Raw genomic sequence first — 19,113 nt, 5'->3', positions numbered from 1 at the left:
TCCCCAGTGTGTTGTCCTGATGTGGCTTGCTGGTGTTTTCAGCAGGATCCTCTGCAGTGGCGAACTTCTTATCCCTGGAAGTAAACACTTGAGCAAAACAGACAAGCTGCTGCCTGTAACCAGCTCAGTGAATAGATGATCAGTCTCTCCTGCTTCTGTAGCCTACAAAATACTTCGTGTGGGAGAGGTGTCTTTGTACTCTCCTTTATACTCTCCCTGGCTCTGTGGGTTTTTTGGCTTAGCGTGTCACTTTTTGCCTTTTACTGGTGAGGCTGGAGCCAGCGTTTCCTCCCGATGCTGATCCCATAGATCAGGCGCACTGCTTATCCCTCTGGAGTGAATGAGTGTGTGATGCCTTGGGGTGGGTGTTAAGGATGCTGCTGGGCCTGTGGGTGTCCAGGGGATGTCCCAATAGCAAAGGAAAGGGAACCAATTTCTGCAACGGCCTTCTTCCTTCAAATCACTGTCCCTAGTATTGGCAGATATTCCCTACAGTACTGGACACCCGTGTTTCAGTGTCACATCCCACCTCCCATCTTAAAACTGCACTGGGCATCCATTTTTAACAGAGCAAGACAATAGCTTGCTCTGCTTGCTAGGTTTCTCCCAGTCTTTCCCAGTGACTCTGTCTCTTCCTAGTGCTGACCTGCTGTCACCACTTTCGAAGGAGAGGCAGACTTCACATCCTTAGGGAGAGGAGATGCACCACATTTTAAACCTTAAATCTCTGATGCTCCCTGGTTCAAATATCACAGTGCCATCTTCACAAGATGTATCATTCTGATCTTGGGAGATCGGGTCTGAGAGAGTGTTTGATCCACATGGAAATGTAGTTAGGACATCCCAGGTTCCCTTCAGCTCCCAGCCCTCTCTCCCCCAAGTTTCTCCTTTGCTCAGTGCTGCCCCAATGTGCAGAGCTTGCCTTGTAGGAGAAGGCTAAAGAAGTTAGTCAGGTTGAGTGGGCTGATTGGGTTTGGCAGTCAGACCAGAAAGTGAGAGGAAACAATGAGAGCATGTAGTAGTTGGTATGGTTTTCCTGGGGACACAGAAAATTTTTCCATCACAAGGTTTAGACTACAGGTCTCACTTTTTACCACATAGATGTCATGAACATGGTGCAGCATTACAGGGTGGGTTTTTCTGTCCTGAGACATATCTCAGGCCAGACAGCCCAGTTGTCTTCTCTGCAGGTAGTAATTTTGAGTTTTATAGGGGCACTGTCAAAAAAAATCAGCTCCTTCCTTCTTTTTCCTCACTGACTATGTATTAGGATAAGCAGTAGGGAGGTCCCAGGAATTCTGAGTGGGTGCATAATTTTGTTTAATCACTGCAGAGTAAACAGGATGTTGTGCTTGACTGAGAGGCTGCTCTAATCGGATAACCCTGCCAGACTGTTGTGTTTATGCTTCTGTGATTTCAGGGGTCCAAACTTAAAGAAACAATAGCAACCTCAGCAAAATAATTTCAAATAACTCCATGAAGGATCATTTTCTCTAAAAGCCGTTTTCTTTTATTCATTTTGCCCACTCTTGAGTTCTTTCCATGTTTCCTTTCCTTATGCATTCAGCTGATGTCTATAAATGTTCCCCAGAAGTTATTTCTGAAGGTAGCTTTTAGTACTTGTGCCAAAAGTGCTCGCATTCTTATTCGATCAGGGAACAGCAAAAGTGCCACATACTGTGACTTATTCAACCAATTATCACTAAGCAGAAAAAAATGTCATTTTAGACCCCTCACTATGAATCCATAGAGTAAACAAGCCTTCACATTACTTGGATGAATTTTAATAATGAATAAATGTTAGGAAGTTGCAACTTGCTCATGGATATTTTGCCATAGAAAAGAAAATTACATTATGCAATGGATTAGACGTGATTAATTCTACTGTAATATTTATTTACATCACACGCAGAAGAATTGAAAAGAAGGTTTTACAAAAATAATGGTCTACATTTTCTTTAAAGGCTTTGAGGTGCCCCCATTTTTCACCTGTGAGCTGAGAGGCATTGAAGGGATGAAAGAGCCGCATGAGCACCCCTGGAAATGACACCCCTCAGAGTTGTCTCAAATTGGGCAGCAAAAGTTGCTATTTAATTTGGAACACTCTTGCTGGGAATAGGACCGTTTTAATAACTCCTCATTAAAACTCAGTGACAGGAAGAGCTCTGGGTTTCTTCTGCAACTCTAGAAAGATGAAGAGAACAGCTGGAGAGTAGGGAAATTACACTGACTGGAAAGACAAAATAAAGCAAAGCAACCAGTGGCAGAGTCTTAGGTGAGGAACAAAATGTAGATTAAATCACCGGTGAGATGTAACCTTCATTAATTCCTTTCCCACCCCTCTTCTACACTAGCAGTAGCAGCTATAGCCAACAGCAGCGTCCAGGGACTTTTGCTGGGGTGGGGGCTTGCAGATGAGATGAGGTGATGCCTGCACCCCCTTCCCACTGACCCTCTCTCCTCTTGTTTCCCTGCACCCGTAGGTTGTTTACTTCACTGCCACCTTCCCGTACCTGATGCTTATCATCCTGCTGGTGCGAGGTGTCACGCTGCCCGGTGCTGTTGAGGGGATCATCTTCTACCTGAAGCCGGACATTTCCAGGCTGGCAGACCCACAGGTGAGTGGGGGTCAGGCAGGTGTTGGCCACAGGAGGGTTTCCAGCACCCTGACCCTTGGATCTGCTGCTAGCTGGGGATCTGGCTGTCATCTCTGAAGAGAGACCAGTGAACCAGTGAGACCTCCTTAAAAGATCTGACACAGGTCTTATCCTCCTGCACAGCTCAGTGTTTTTGCTCATGTGTCTGCAGCATATGGGCATATTAGGCCATTTCCACTCATGGGTTCAGCAAAAACAGAAGAGTATATGAAATATTCAGCATGTAACAGATAATTTTTCTGGGTCTTAAATGCAAATAATTAAGGAAAGGGGAGGAAATTATCTAACCCTTTTCATGTTTTCTGGCCTGGTTAGCACTTAGTTTGGATCCAAAAGGGACCTTCCAGGGAGCACAGAGCCCCTGTGCTTGCAGAGATTGAATGTGTGCAGGTAATGTGAGCTGGACAGCAGCTTTGTTTCACCCATCCTGGGGGCTGGTCCCACTTGCTTGGGTCAGTGGCTAGCCAAAGGGAGAATGTCAGCCCCTGCCACCACTCACTAGAGCTCATGGAACACCCCCCTGGCACGGGGGTTGCTGTCCGGATTAGGGCAGAGGGTGCAGCCAAACCCAGGACCCGCAGTGTAGCCTGAGTTGGCAGGAGGTAGACAGCACCCCTGGGGACTGCGTGGGGCAGGTGACAAGACTCCCTCTTGGAGGATCCCTCTGGTGTGTCTGCTCGGTCACCTTTCTGTAGCAGCAAGTTTCTTCCCTTCCCCATGTTGGCTCCACAATACTGTGCAGGCTGCCTCTGCCATCCCAGGGAGGTGTTAAAGCAGACCCCCCAGAAGACCATTTAAATGACACTGCTGCTAATTATTCCACTGCTGAATCTTTTTGTGGAGGCAGCCAAGCAATATGCTTAGCCCACAGTCTCAGTTTACCTCCCGCATCCTCCCAGATGGCCAAAGCCCCAACTGCTCCCAAACCAGCTGCCAAACAGAGCCTTCCCCTAAATGGCTTTCAGATGCAATTATGCGTTGTCAATACAAAATCTGTGGTGTGCTGAATGCAAAGAGCCAGCTGAACATAAATGGCATTTTAATATCAAAATAAATAACAGGGGGGTGAGTGTGTTTTATTCATGGTCAGAGCTTATTCACTGAAAAGCTCCCTATCTTTTGCAGCCTAACTAAAGCTGACGTGGTCTTTCCAGGGTGCTGCAACCCAGCATAGCAGGAGTGAGAGATTCTGCTACTAAGTTTAGGCAGAATGTGGGGCTTTGGTATAAAGCGGGATGTGTGCCCATGCCTGAAACGCTCCCATGTACGCATCCATCTGTGAGAGATCTCGTGAATTTAAGCACCAATGCCGGGGCTGAGATTTTTTTGAAGGCTGCCAAATTGCAGCTGCCTGGGTCTTTGCAGCTGGTGGCTGCTTAGAGGAAAATGAGTGTGAGTGGGAACACACAGACAAACAGAAAGGTGGGCTGTTTTCCTGCCTGCCTGCTGCCTCAAAGCTCAGGGGTTTCTCTGGGAGGGTGTGAAAGCAGAGGCACAGTTCAACCCACAACACAGGGTGAACAAGGGAGTCTTCCATGGGTGAGAGGGCTGGAGCAGTGGTGAACAAGCCCACTCAGCTTTTCCCATGCAACGCCAGAGCAAAGGGGAACCTGGGTCCATGACACCCCATGCCTTGATTTCTCTCAGCCCAGCAATATTCCCCCTTTCACCCTGCACCGCAGCCTTAGAGATGTGGGAAACTGGATTTGGGAGCAGGGAGAGGAATGCACCAATCATGCAAAGGATTCACTGGCCCTTGTTTGAGATGACTCACCAGTGATTCAGTGAACCTTGAGACATGCAGGGACCACAGACACCTGCATTGGCAACTTCAGCCAGAGTCACGCTATCAGGGATGCTGTCTCCACCCAGAATGCAAAGGTGTGGGATGGCGGAGTGGTGTCAGGCATCAACCAGTGTCCTGTGTTGCTTTGAGTGGGATGTGGAAGTACAGTCCCCTCAGGAGCCTTTTGCTAGAGGACTTTCTGTCCTATGGCTCAACTTTCCCAGAGAGGTATCCCAGTTTCTACATCCACTGAGCCCCTCTCTATCTCTTGCAGTTTGTTCTGCACTGATGAAGGGGTTGTTGCTAGACAGGGCATAGCCATTTATTTATTTTCTTGCCAAGTCTGGAGACCACTGACCTTTTCTGTTCCAGGTCTGGATGGATGCAGGCACTCAGATCCTCTTCTCTTATGCCATTTGCCAGGGGTGCCTGACAGCTCTGGGCAGCTACAATAAATATACCAACAACTGTTACAGGTAAGAAGAGCCTGGATTCCTCACATCCTTCTGCAAATTTGCTCAGAGAAAAACAGCACAGAGATGCATTTCAGGCAGGCTGCGTCCCCAGGGGAGACCTTGGGTCATGCTGCTTTGACTATTTGAGCTGCTCAGAGTGTGGAAGCTGCAGAGGACTCAGTGTAGGGATGGAGATTGGCTGAGGGAACACAGGAGCTCCAGAAAATGGCTTTAGTAGGGCTCTCCTGAGTGAGTCAGCGTGGAAACAGGAGAGATTGGAGGAGGGGGAGAAATGAAAATGGAGAGTGTCTTTAGCCACTGTGGAGACACCACGGGCTATTTTGACAGGGTGAGTGAGCAGGGGTGGCACGGCCAGCTCGGCTGTCACTTGCTAGACGGGGGGGATGGTACAAAGATGATGGCTGGGCCCCCTGTCTCCAATGCTTTACTGCCGTCAGGGTAATGTACTGCCAGTGGCATTTTGATCCTATCAAGAAGATTAATCAAGTCTGTCTGGCCTCCTCCTTGCCCTTGGATTACAGATCTGTTTCATCCATGGCATGACATGGAAAGCAGTGAAGCCATTGGTACCATTTCTGACACTTTTCATAGAGCCCTGAGGAGCAGGGGCTTTGTTATTCCTTCATGTATTGCTCCAGCATGGATGGGAAAGTGTAACGGTACTCTGGAGACATCAATCATCTCTCCTCTTCTTCCCTTCTCCAATAGGTGCTGCCACGGCTGCTGGTCAGGCAATTAATACCTTTCCCTGGCTCTCCCAAAATGTATCTGTCACCAACAGAGCAGTGTGCTGACACCTTCCTCTAATGCCTTAGGTGCCTTGGACTGGCAGCTTAGTTCTGGGTGGCCCAAATGTGTTGGGGTCCATGCTGCCCCAAAGTAGCTGATGCTGCAGGTCTGCTCTGGCAGCTGCCCAGGCAGGATCCTGGGGTGGGGGGTTTCCAGCCCAGCCAGCTCAGACTGGTGCCCTGTTTTCACAGGGAATAAATGCACAAAAGTTTCAGGACAAGTGGCATAGCATGCTCAAGCCTCCATCTGAGCTTAGTTAATAAAGACAGTGTAGACACAACCCTTGTCAGGTAAGGATTTCTGTTAACCCATTAGTCCTTCTTTCACCAGACCTGCTGAACCTGTGTGTTAATGTTTTCAGGTGTTCCTGTTCCTTGACTATGTTTAGTTTTGCAACCTCTTCCCTTTTCTAATTTGCTGTTTTCATAATATTCCCTCTGTTTTTCTTATTTCCTTGACTCCTGTCAACTTTTTTGTTGCCATGTCCCTATGTATATCAAGGTGGTATCCTATTCACAAGCCACTGGTAGTGCCCTATGTCTCTCTTTGTGCCACCTGTAGTCCCATATCTCTTGAACAGTACAAGGTAGGTAGGCTGATTTTTGGCTCTGTTCTGTTTTGAGCTTTTTATTTCTGGGGGAGTTCAAGAACAGCGTTGCTGTTCCTTGGTCCATGCTGTCCATCTGGGGAAGCGGAGTACAGACATGATCCCAAGTGGACCCATTGTGCAGTAGGAAACAGCAATCTTTCTCTGGTCTCCTCCCTGCAGGGACTGCATCATGCTCTGCTTCCTGAACAGTGCCACCAGCTTTGTTGCTGGCTTTGCCATTTTCTCCGTGCTGGGCTTCATGGCTCGAGAGCAGGGTGTACCTATTGCAGAAGTGGCTGAATCAGGTAGGTTTTTCCAGGAGACTTCAAAGCCAAGTCAAAAGGGAAAGCCTGATGGGGAGGGGACTTTTCTGAAGTGAAGCCCGGGATGTTTTCTACATTCTGTATCACTGTGGGTATCTGCAGCGAGGTCTGCAGGACCAGTGTTGCCCAATGTGGCTTTCAGCGCTGAGTGGGCAGGGAGCCATGATGGGGTGAGCTTTGAAGTAGTATGTGAGCTCACTCTGTGCTGCAGCGTGGTGGTGGCAGGTGGTGGTGGTGGGAGGGGCACTCGTGGTCATCCAGCAGTCTGTTGGCAGGTCCTGGCCTGGCATTCATAGCGTATCCAACGGCAGTAACGATGATGCCCGTGTCTCAGCTCTGGTCCTGCCTCTTCTTCCTTATGCTGATCTTCTTGGGTCTGGACAGCCAGGTATAGCAAACAAACCCTCCTTGTCTAACACCTAGGTGCCTGCCCCTACCCTGAGCATTCCCCAAGGCCATAGGAAAGGATAAGGTGGTTATGTGCTTTGCTGGTACCTCAAATATGGTCTCCACATTGTCTGCAATGCTTTCACAGTGTGGGAGCTCAGAGCCAGGGCCGATGGAAGGCCAGTGATCATGTGTGCTTTCATCTCTGTTTGGTATCCTTCTCCCTGTGTGTACATGAGGGTGTACCAGCTACATCCCCTCCCACCTCTGTGCCAGCACCAAAACCTTGCACACTGCAGAGTGAGGCCCAGCACAGAGCAGGGCAGTCTGGGAAGGGAAATGGGGCTGTTTTCTCCCAGCTGCATCTCACCAGAGCAATCCCTGTGCACTCTCCTCACTGGTGTGCACATCTCTTAGCCTCCCACACCCTTGTTATGCCAGGAGCAAAACCCAGCAGAACACCCTGCGGAGCGCAATGTGCAACCCTGGCAAGCCAGCATGAGGGGAGCAGGGGGTGTCCCAGCATGCCTCCCAGGCAGGGTGCTCTGCTCAGGCTCCACTCCGCAGCACCTCAGCCCCTGTGCCTGGAGAATGAGGTCTCTTTCCTCTCTTTCTGTGTGTTGAGGTCCTTTCCTGCCTCATCTCATTTACAGCTCTGCTTCATGCTGGCTGGGCTGTCCCAGTAGTGGCTGTTGTTCTCTTATGTGTCCCATGGGTGACATACGCTGCAGGACCGAGAGCCACGTGGTGATAAGCAGGTGTCCTGTCCCACGGTCAGCCCCAAAAGCCAGCAATTCACTGTGGGACCCTCGGCTGCCTGCTTTACTGGTTTGTTCCTGGCAGTCATGTCGTATTTTGCAGCCAGTCCTTCTGTATGAGGGGTGTGCTTGATGTTAGGGCTGAGCTGTGCCCACACAGTCACTTGGCTCCCTTTAGCTTCACAGTAGCAGGGGGAGATCCCCTCTGTCACAAGCGTTCCTTGTGCCATCTCAGGTGCTTCCTCGCCCTGCTCAGGGGGTGCATTCCTGCTGTACAGGAGCGTACTTTGTTGGGTTTGAGGCAATTCATTGCACATCTCACAGTTTGTCTTCCCAACATGGGGCTGTACTTTTAACCCCTTGTGTCTGCAGCTCCAGAGGAGACCTCACTGATATACTGAGTTGTGTTTGGGTCCCTAGCAATTGCAGCTGGCCCTTGGTGGAAGCAAGAGAGGCAAAAAGAGAAAACAAAAAATAAGGATTTGGGTGGCTGGAGAAAGAAAGGACAGTGGGAGGGAATGTGTGCTTGAGGAAGGGGAGACTGTTTTTTTCTAACCTGTCTTTTTCTGCAGTTTGTCTGTGTGGAAAGCATGGTGACAGCTCTTATTGACATGTTCCCGGGAGTGTTTCGAAAGAAGGGGCGTCGGGAGCTGCTGATCCTGGTCATTGCAGTCGTATGCTACCTGCTGGGCTTATTGCTGGTCACTGAGGTAAGAGAGGAGTAGCTGGGGTACAGCCGAGCACCAGAAACCTTGCTAGACTGCTCTGGAGGAGTGGGTAGAGAGAGCAAGCTCATCTTTGATACTGTTAATTATCCTTCATTTCTAATGCATTAGCTGGTGCCTCTCACAGCCAGTGCTGCTTTTACCCTGCATGACACTAGTGTACTTGCTGCATAACTGAGCCTTCCAGAGAGATGGTCCTGCAGGCCAGAGAGGCTGCCTGACATACAGCTTTATGCAAATACCAGGCCTGGTGGCTAAAAACAAGCTGAGCTGCACAAGCAGAAGCTCCTCTAAGGGCAGTGATCGTTTGCTAGCTGCTTTCCACAAGAAGCAGAGCAGTGAGAGGGAAGGCCAGGGGTAATGGCTGCACTGTAACCCTGCCTGAGCCAGCGGGCAGCCTGTGATCCCCGGGACCAGAAACAACAGAGCTGTGTCTGTGTGATGCTATGTGCATGGTGTTTGCCCTGCTCTGCAGCTAATAGCCAAGCACCCCTTCTTGCAGAGTGGTGTGCTGTGCTGTGCATGCTTATTGCATGCTTGGGCAGGGGTCTTAACACTCTTCTGTGTTGTCTCCATGTGTTGTATAGCGACAGCTAATTCCTGCTAAACTTCTTAGGCACTGCTGAATGATCCTCCAACAGGATCCTGGCTAAGGATTTGCTGAAAGCAGCTCCCAGTGAGACTGAGAGATCTTTGAGTGAAACTGCCTTAAGGGTTCCCATGGCTTTTGCATGCCCTCTTGCACAGACATACCTACTTCCATCATTGCAGGATGTCACCTCATACATGGTGGGATGAAGGAGTAACTGCTCTGCTACTCTGGCAGTGTCTAGAGCCCTTCAGCACTATTTGAAAGAATCTGCTTGACTTGTATTGGAGGGGCTTTCTCTTTGAGAATACACATGGAAGTATGAGAAAGGAGTCGTCCACTGACCTGTAGAGGTAGCTGATGGCAACTATGCAGGGCTTAGCTCGAAGGCAGAGGTAGCAGAGAAGTCACATGCTTCTGCACCCCAGGGCTTGGACCTTGAGGAATATGTAAAGATGGTTGCAGCTAACATGAGGTATCTGAATATCCTGATCCTCAGGATCCCAATTTCTTGGGTGCAAACTTCTGCACTGCTACATGGTATTTTGAAATGATGCTGGAAACTTGCTAACTGATTTAAAACAAGCAATCAAACTGGCTCTGCTCCTATGGACACAGAAACCAGCCTAGCCCAGCTATCACAAAATGGGCATGAAATGCCCAAAAGGCCTGAGTGACTTTTCAGGACAGAATGGGAGCAGCCCCAAGAGAAGGCTCTTCTCCTATATTCTCTAGGTGCAGTGTTTCTGTTGCTATTCTTCTGCTTGCCTCAGTCATTTTTCCCTCACATGGAATAGTCCTGCCATGATGCTCTCTCCTTTACCTCAACAGGGTGGGATGTACATCTTCCAGCTCTTTGACTACTATGCTGCCAGTGGCATGTGCCTGCTCTTCATGGCCATTTTTGAAGTCATCTGTGTAGGATGGGTGTATGGTAAGTGGAGGACAAAAATCTGTATTGCTCTTTCTCAAGGCAAGGATGAGGGTTGAGAAGTGGGAGTCGATAGAAAAGATCCTCAGGGGGCAAAGAAATGCTGTAATTACCTTCTTTCTTGTCTGGTTTCCACTGTGCTTCCTTGCAACTCTCCACACTTAGATTAGGAATGGTTTTTCTCTCTCTGAAAGTTACTCATATTGAACTGCCTTCCTGCCCTTTGAATTAGGAAATCAGCTATAGATGAGTGACTGTTGTTCTTTGCTCTCTGTTACTGTCTGCTCACATTGTGCCTTTAGTTTAGTCCTGTCAGTTAATTTAACGCAAAATGCAGGGGTGCAGACTTGCTGTGTGTTACTTCCGCGATGATACGCGCTTCCTGTTCGCACGAGCTGTGCCGGCACTCCTAAAAGAAATGGGAGGGACTGCTTTGGCTCTCAGTGAAGTCTGTAACTAAACTACTCAGGAGCAGGATTAAACTGAGCCCCATGAGCTATCAGGAGGAAACCAACTGCTTGTTAGTCTGTGCAGTAAAAAGAGCATCCTGTGATATCCTACAGGAGATCTTTTCCCTGCTGAATTGGTGCCTGGGCACACAGGCTGCAGTTCATTTCCTCGAAGATTGCATTGAGGCTGGTGGTTTTCAGGCAAAGGGTCTAGTTCTGTGTGATGCAGGGCAGCTGCTCTCTCTCCTTAGCTTCCAGGAGCTACAGGAGCTCCGTGCCTGTAAGGATCGTGCAAAGCTATAGTAGATGTCAGCTTAGACCAGACCCTCATCATCCCACAATCATGCTTCTGGCTCCTAGCTCTGCTAAGCAGTGTGGCCATCCTAACCTAAGGAAAAGATTGCAGGCATGAGCATCATGTTGTATCTCTTTCAGTGGCCAGGAGTGGATGCTCAGGAAGGAGTATAGTAACAGAAAATTTAGCAATGATACTATCTGTGAATATTCTTTCAGCTTCTAACAACTTATTACAGAACCATAGAATGGTTTGAGTTGGAAGGAACCTTTAAAGGTCATGTAGTCCACCTCCACCTGCCATAGGCAGGGACATCTTTCACTCAGGTTGCTCAAAGCCATGCCCAACCTGACCTTGAACACTTGCAACGATGGTGCACCCACAACTTCCCTGGGCAACCTGTTCTAGTGTCTCAGCACCCTCATAGTAAAAAATGTCTTCCTTATACTCAATCTAAATCTACCCTCTTTCAGTTTAAAACTGTTACCCCTTGTCCTGTCACTACAAGCCCTAGTAAAAATTCTCTCTCTGTCTGTCTTACAAGCCCCCTCTATATATTGAAAGGCCGCAACAAGGTCCCCTTGGAGTCTTCTCTTCTCCACGCTTAACAACCCCAAATCTACCTCAGCCTTTCTTCACAGGAGAGGTGTTCCAGCCCCCTGATCATTTTCATGGCCCTTCTCTGGACCCACTCTTAACAGGTCTGTGTCTTTCTTGTGCTGGGGGTCCTGGAGCCAGATGCAATACTCAGCTTGTTGCACAGGGATGTCCAGAGCCAGAAGTAAAACCTATTTATTTCTCTTCTGTTAATTTTTCCAGCTGATTCAGGAAAGCATTTGTCATCCACAACATGCTGCAGCAAGGAGCCCCATGGCTTGGTCAGGTGTTGTGTGAGGAGCCACTCTCTTTTCCCTTGTTTTGAATCTGCCACTGGCTAATTTCATTTGGTGTCACTTTTGTCTTATTTTGGAAGAGAGTGAAGAGTCAGTCCCTGTGTGCTCTCTTTGGTGCTTACAGTTTTACAGGGATTGCATTGGCTGCAGTGCAGTTGCTGATAAAGGGGTTACCTGTTTCTCCAAATACTTTATGTACTACAGCAGGAGCCAATTGCTAGTTTGGATGGACTCCTCTCTTACTGAAATGATAGCAGGTCCGGCTGCTTGGGCTTGACCTCTGGGGAACGCAAGAGAAGCAGATCTGCAAGAAAGATTTACTCTAGAGAGATGTCCTGCAAAGAAAGCTCACCTGAGAGCTTGCAATATCAGTCCCTGGCCAGATTTTAATTTAGAGTCACCTTCTACCCAGTCCCTGTGGGATTTACAGGGGAAAGGAAATTCCTATCCGTCTGTGACAGCACTTCATCATCACCATGCTTGGTTACATTAAGCTGAATTATGCTTTAATGTATAGAACCCCCCTGCCATTTTTACAGTCACACAGGCCACATGCCTTTTCCGACAATGCATGGAGAGGAGCAACGGCAGACAATGAGCAGCAGGAGAGGTGATGCTGCCCCAGCAGCCTGGAGGGGGGACGGTGCAGCTGGGGACTGAGAAATGATCCTTTCCCTCACTATTGTGGGTTCATTTGCCCCATTCCACACAGCAGGATTTTAGCCTCTTGATGTACTGCTTTCCATCCATAGGATGATTCTGGTCTGAAATGTAGTCAGAGGGCTAAGGTGAGGCGTCTTAGTGGGGGGGAAAAAAGTGCCTGGTACCAATTAATGTTGTGGTTTTTTTTTCCCCCAGCCTCAGAATTGGCAGGGCTGAACCTCTTGCTTACACTGTGAAGAATTACAGCATTTTTGCTAACACAAATATGCGTTCTGAATTTCCCCTCTCCCAGCACATACGCCAACCACCCACCACTTGGCAGCTTCCCTCTGCTGCCAGGCAGCTGCTTTCACAAAGATCTGAGGATTTCCTCATGTACTGCTCTCTGCCTGTGAAAGGATTGCGTGGCATCAGACTTGCTGTTCACGATCCCTAGAGGGGAGTGCTAGAGGGTTTTAGTTTTTTTTTCTACCCCCCCTTCTCCTCTCTCCCTTCCACTTTGGGGCAGGCAGCCCTCATATAAGCAGGCATGGGTTTTGAGCACTGGGATTCACAACATGATGCCACTGAAATGTGCTGCAGGGAGGATATTTTCCAGGCAGTCACAGCATGCACATTAGGATTAGCTGTTTCAGGAGAAAGTGAGTACCTCCATCGCTGCAGGAGAGCTGGGGCTGAAACCATTAGGACTGTTTACAAAGCTGAAGCAAGCTGATGCCAGCGGGTACCTGTGGGTGGCCCTAGGGTGAACCCGTGTTGTGCTGGTATAAATCTTTCTCTTGCTGTCTTGCTCACATGCAGCATGGCTACCAAAAGTGGCAGCCTCCTTCTGCCTGGATCCTGCCTGTGGGGCTCGCTCTGGCTGTGTGTGCTTTATCCTCTCGGATACACCAGCTAAAGGCAATCTTACACGCTTATTTGTGGACCATAAGGGGCCTGCTCTGTGCACCTGGTACCCAAAGGGTGCGCAGTCGTTGCAGTGCCACAATGCCTCTGCTGCTGTCATTTTGCACAGGTTTGGTGCAGGTGTTGAAGCTGCAGGTTTGAGACAGATACAAGCTTAGCACTATGGCATAGAGCCGGGTTCATCACCTATTGAAATCCTGTGGATGAAATTTGATATTGATGAATGCAAATAAATGCAGCTTGGGAGAAATGGTTTAAAAGAGAGGGCTTTTTCATAGAGTCCAAACTAGCAGATTCATGAAACTCACTGTTTCTGGATATTGTAAAAATAAAATAAAATCTTTGTCCCTTTCAGTTTGAGTACCACTGGCCGTTGTTATAATCTACATAAAATGAGAAGGGCTCCAGAGGACAAGATGTAAGGGTGTAAGCAAATCTCTGGTTGGGTTCATGTGAAATCTATTGCCATGCCTTTACGTAGCAAAATTAAATGATTTGTCAGAAAAGCATGCAACAGCTTTGAAGGTATATGGGACTGATCAGCACAGAAGGAGTGGTACCAACATTCATGGATAACTGTCCTGTGCCTGCATACCATTCTTTCTTGCCTTGGGATATTGGGGATAACAGCAAACATCTTTGTTCATTCCAAGAAAAAAATATTCGGTGAAATCTTTATGGTTTTCTCTGCAGGAGTTTCTTCTAATCCTTCTAATGTGCTGGGAAGGAAGGGGGACAGCACTCATCCTCCAGCTTCTAATTTGCTCAAAAAGCCAATGCTGAGTGATTGAACTGATGACTTCTTAAGCCCGATTACTTTTTCATCTGCCTAGGAAATATAGAACATGTAACAGCTCCTGTTCATATACTCTCCGAGGACATTCATGTCAGTCCCCATTGTGTTTCATCACACCTACTGACTGCCACAGTGGCTGTGGAAATGCAGGACCTGATGGTTATACTACAGAAAATAGGGATAATCACAGATGGAGGCACACTGTAACTAACAACATAAATTTTGGGTTGTTTTCTTGGTGGAGGATGGATGTCTGTCGTGTCTGTCTTTTTGTTTGGCATCTGTGTTTCTTTAATCGCTATGTCTCTTCCACTAGATCCTAGATCTGAATTTGCAGTGAAACTTTGGCTTCCACAAAGTTGTATTACGAATTAATTTATCCATCATATGTCTGACATCACAGTGTGTTTCTGTGGAAACACTGTTTTTTATAAAAGACTGTGCTATGCTCATATTCTAAACTGCAAGTCACATCATTTATATCTCTCTCCCTTTTTTTCACCCTGTGGAAGATTTTGGCTTTTTGGCAAAATAAATTTTTTATACCATCTCCCTTTCATCCCCAGTATATTTTCAGAAATACTATCTGAAGCCTCATGATATTTACAGCTTGGAAGTTTTAGGTTCTGTTCTCTGGTGTAGGCTGGGCTCCCACACAAGGCTGCATGTCCCTTGATATGCCACAGCTTGTTGTCTTTGCTTGAGGCTACTTGTTAACTTGCCAACTCAAGATGGGAACCATGAGATGTTTGAAGAACCCACCCTCCCCAGCCTAAATACTTCAAAAAGCTGGGTTTAAAAGAGCTTTCCTGCAAACATTAGTCATGGGATATAGAAAATAATGCTAAGAATTACAAAATAGAAAAGCATACATACTGTGCTTTTGTAGGACTCATACATTTAAAGGAAATATAATACAGCACTTTAATTCTAAGACATAAAAAACACAAACCACAATAAAACTCACCAAACCCCAAACACTTGCAAGTGTGGCCAGTCCTCTAGACATATATTTTGCTCAACCCAGCCTTCGGGCGTTAAGGTGCAAAGAAGCAAGGTCTCAACATGCTTGCAGGTGGGAACTGTGGCATGACATTGAGTTCACAGCGGGATGAACACCTATAAAGGCAGAGCGTTTCTTTCTCAGCTAAGCACTGTGATTAAACGTCAATAAGACACATATGGTATTATTTCATCCCATAGGTTCTTAATTGGTAACCCTTTCTGTGGACAGTCTAGCTCCATATTTTTTATCTAATATTGTTACTCTATTCTACATAAGGCAGTCTGATACAGTACCTTTGGTTAGCTCTAGTTGGAAAGAAGCTAGGGCATCTTATGAATGACTTTTTGATTCTTCTTCATTTTACATCTCTCTTTGGCCAATATTAGGCTCTTGTTCCTTTAAGACATCTTAGAGCTTACTATGAGGTCTGCTGAAGTCCATCTGCGTTATGCCGTCTCCTCTATATACCATTGCATACAATTCCTCTTTATGCTTTGGGTTGGGAAGATTCAATGGATAGGGTCTGGCCAGTGGCAGGGCTTTTAGGTGCTCTTCAGAGGTTTATCCCACTCCGGTGCACCATGAGATTCAGGTGGGTCCTGCATACTGTAAACAACATAATCTAGTAAGTGAAACTAATGAGAGGAGGAGGAGGAGATCAGGCGCTTACAGGACAGCTCCCACTGGACAGTACAACAGCACTTGCAGACGGAAGATTTGGTTTCCAGCAGAGTTTGGATTACCAGGTCTTCTGGATTTATGACAAAAATATTCTGTGGAAAGCAGGTTCTTGATGACAGAGAAATGCCCAGGTCAGTGGGGATTCTTGGCGCGACTCCCTTGGTGTGCCAGTCTGGTTACAAAGAGAGGTTTTTGTTTGGCGTCCTCCACTCTCTGTGTTCCGTCAAGCGCTCTGGGCTCACGCAGTCCCATGTGCTCAACCTGCAAGAGCTTTCCCTTGCTGATGTACAAACCAGGCACCCCACTTTGCCTTGTGCTGGTCCTTACCGTCTCTTAGTGGCACATGGACTGCATCCTCTCTCTTAGAGCTGTTGCTGTCTGAGGGACAGGGCATTTCTTCTGTGTCAAGCTTTCCCATAACTTATGGCTGAATTTAAAAACCTCCATCTGTATTTAGCCACAGATGGGCCTTTTCAACGCCAGAAAAGCCTGTTACCTGCTGCTATATTAAGATAGCTGCATTTTTGCCAGGAGTAAACACTACTGAGAAAGAGAGCTGGGATCTGATGTGAATAGTGGTTGAAGGAAACAACCAAATGATCTGACCTCTGACTTTGTCTCTGTGCTGGCTGGTGGCCAAGGTGCCAACCGCTTCTATGACAACATTGAGGACATGATTGGTTTCCGGCCGTGGCCCTTGATCAAGATATGCTGGCTGGTGTTCACCCCAGGTCTGTGCTTGGTAAGTGCAATTATGACCACATGGCATATTATTCTGTGTCCCTGGGTTCTCAGTAGAAAAGGTTGACTTGTCTTCAGGGTGCTGCTGTAATTTTTTCAAACTGCTATGGAGAAGCAGAAGTTTGTCCATAGCTGAGGTGGCAATTTATTTCCTTTGTAAAGACTTATCTTTTGCCTGGAAAATTAATTGAGCCTGAAAAGCCACTTGTTTACTATTAAGACAAAGGAAAATGTATCCTCAAAGTCTGGAGAGGTTTGGTCAAATTATTTTTGAATAGAATACCAGTGAGAATTACCCTGTTCTGAAATACTTGCTTCAGCCTGTGTTCCTGTGACCTCCCGTGGTTCAGAAATATTTTTCCACAACCATTTGCTTTCTATGTTGTTATTAAATCTCTCTTAAAACTTCTGTGACAACTGTGTTTAAAGAAAACGCACCCTAAGTCAGGCAAGTTCTTGCCTGTTTTGAGTTTATGTCCAGTCACGCTCCACTGACTCCTACATGATTTCTGAGCCAAATTCTGTTCCTGCATCTGATGTTGAGAGCTGTTTTCTTTGACCTCAGTGGGAACACAGATATGGGATCTATAGCTACAGTTTACAAAAGATTTCTAGTCCTTTGTCATCAGGCTCCAGCCCAAATCATCTGAGAACTCCATGGCTAGAGAGCCACAAGTGGGGTAAATCTGTGCCTGCATGGTACTTCTGGAGGGCTTCTGCCAGGGACAACAGCAACTCCTGACTTTGATATGAATAAATTGCTGTCTTGATGTTGGTGGACGCTCAAAGCTGCTACCATCTTTGCCTAGGTTGAACCCTTAAGAAGCCTGAAGGCTTTACACTGCAGAGGAGCCTGGCCCTGGCTCTGAGATAACTCCTTGTGTGGTCAGCATGCACCAAGCTCTTCTTTGCTGCAGCTAGCAAGGTCGATACTAGCTCATGCAAGACATCACACATACTGCAACCAGCCGGTGCTTGCAGGGTGGCCAGGCTGCCTGGCTTTGCTGGTCCCTTTGCTCTGGCTAAACACTTTGCTCTGTGTTTTCTGCTCCTCAGGCCGTCTTCCTGTTTTCCCTGATCAAGTACACACCCTTGAAATACAACAATTCCTACATGTACCCGCCCTGGGGCTATGTGGTGGGCTGGCTGATGGCACTTTCCTCCATGGTCTGCATTCCTTTCTACGCCATCTTCATCCTCCTGAAAACCAAAGGACCCCTGAAGCAGGTACTGGGAGTGTGGTCACTGGGCGAATTGCTGCTGCTTCCCCCAGATGGCTCAGGGGAAGGGCCCCAGGGAAGATGTACGTGGCACAGTTCTCCTCTGAAAAGGCAAGGGGGGTGAGAGTCGCCCTTCTCCAGAATGCCCTGTAGCTCTTGCTGGCAATTTGGAGGGCGTGGAGATCTTCAGTGCAGCTTCCAGGGTGATCATCAAATGTCCCGAGTTTCCCATGAGACGTGGCACCACCATGCTCAGTGCAATATGTAGGCACGTGCGAAGTGTCTCTAAGGCTGGCTCCACTGGATGGAAGAGGAGCCCCTCAGTGTGGGCTACCTGAGGCCGCAGGCTGATTGATTTTGTTTACGGTCCAGATGGTCCTGCTGGCCATGTAAGTAAAGATGGCACGCCACCATTTTTGCCTCCTCTTTTGTTACTGACTAGTGCCAGTACAAACCAGGTGCAAAACCAGGATTTGTTTTGCCTTTACTACTTGTCCCTTGCCCCTGTTCCCATTTTAGTCGTGGATCAGGACCGTGTTATTTTCTCTGAAGAATTGACATGTAGGTCTTAAAGAGGACATGCTCGTGGAGCTCTAAAGGTCTGCCCTGTGCCATGTCCAAACCTGTCCTCTATATAGACTATAGATATCTTGTCCTAGGAAGAAGTGTGTCTAGGAAGGTGGTGTCATAGTGACAACACCCCACCTGACCCATGAAGGAAGACCTGAGTTGATGTATAGTGCATATATATTTCTGCACAACTTCTAGTTCTTCCACATCCTCACTGACTGTAGGCTCATGTGCAGCTGGTTGGGGTGGGAAGCAGGTGAACGGTGGATGGGAGCTGTGGTGTAGGTGTGACAGTCATGTTGTGGGGTCATGGGGAGGAGGAACCTGCACTGCCAACAGAGCCAGGGATGGGCTGGGTGCAGGATGTCCTCACTGGCTCTGTTGCCTCAAGGAAGGTGGATCTGTGCCCACAGGGTCTCTTATTTGCTGGCTGGGAGATGTGACTTAGTAGACAGTGACAGGAGTTATGGAAGAGCTGGCTAATGCCCATCACAGGCTGAGGAGAAGATACAGTGCAATGCCCGGACAGGAATGGTAGCGATAAAAGTCTTCAGTGACGCAGTGAAAGGGGCATAAGTCATGCAAGCAGGGAGGTGGAGGAGAAGTACGATGTTATGAAATAGTTCCTGTTTAGCTGCCTTTTGCCCTTGGGCCTCTTGGTTGCTATTGGTGGCCATGAAGAGATTACTAGGTTACAAGGGAGCTGGGAGATATAAACCTCCCAATATGAGGAACTCCAGGTGAATCTTGTGCCGAGGTGCTGTGATATGATTTGCTCTAGCTTCAGACCTTGAGTCTTACAGCCTCTTACAGCCTTCTCCTGTGCTCCAGGGCATTTAGCAGTAATGAATCTGTCCTTTTCCATGGCCAGTTTGAAGAGTTT

General features: G+C 47.7%; 1 protein-coding gene across 3 annotated transcripts in view; it reads left to right on the top strand.

Moving 5' to 3' along the window:
* Positions 1 to 19,113, top strand: part of LOC104041627 (sodium- and chloride-dependent betaine transporter) — a 41,989-nt gene that overhangs the window by 18,801 nt on the left and 4,075 nt on the right. For 2 of the 3 annotated variants that reach the window (XM_064458103.1, XM_064458100.1), the window contains 8 exons: positions 2,484 to 2,618; positions 4,816 to 4,919; positions 6,478 to 6,602; positions 6,896 to 7,008; positions 8,338 to 8,475; positions 9,911 to 10,013; positions 16,341 to 16,441; positions 17,497 to 17,667. In XM_064458103.1, the coding sequence (XP_064314173.1) occupies positions 2,484 to 2,618; positions 4,816 to 4,919; positions 6,478 to 6,602; positions 6,896 to 7,008; positions 8,338 to 8,475; positions 9,911 to 10,013; positions 16,341 to 16,441; positions 17,497 to 17,667 (990 nt within the window). Of the gene's footprint in view, positions 1 to 2,483; positions 2,619 to 4,815; positions 4,920 to 6,477; positions 6,603 to 6,895; positions 7,009 to 8,337; positions 8,476 to 9,910; positions 10,014 to 13,909; positions 14,563 to 16,340; positions 16,442 to 17,496; positions 17,668 to 19,113 lie in introns of those variants that run through there. The other variant, XM_064458105.1, reaches the window with a different exon arrangement.

This window comes from Phalacrocorax carbo, chromosome 1 (assembly GCF_963921805.1).
Source record: "Phalacrocorax carbo chromosome 1, bPhaCar2.1, whole genome shotgun sequence".
In the NCBI taxonomy this organism is placed as follows: Eukaryota; Metazoa; Chordata; class Aves; order Suliformes; family Phalacrocoracidae; genus Phalacrocorax; species Phalacrocorax carbo.
Note: the sequence above shows the minus strand (reverse complement) of the source record. Positions and strands in the feature narration are given on the sequence as shown.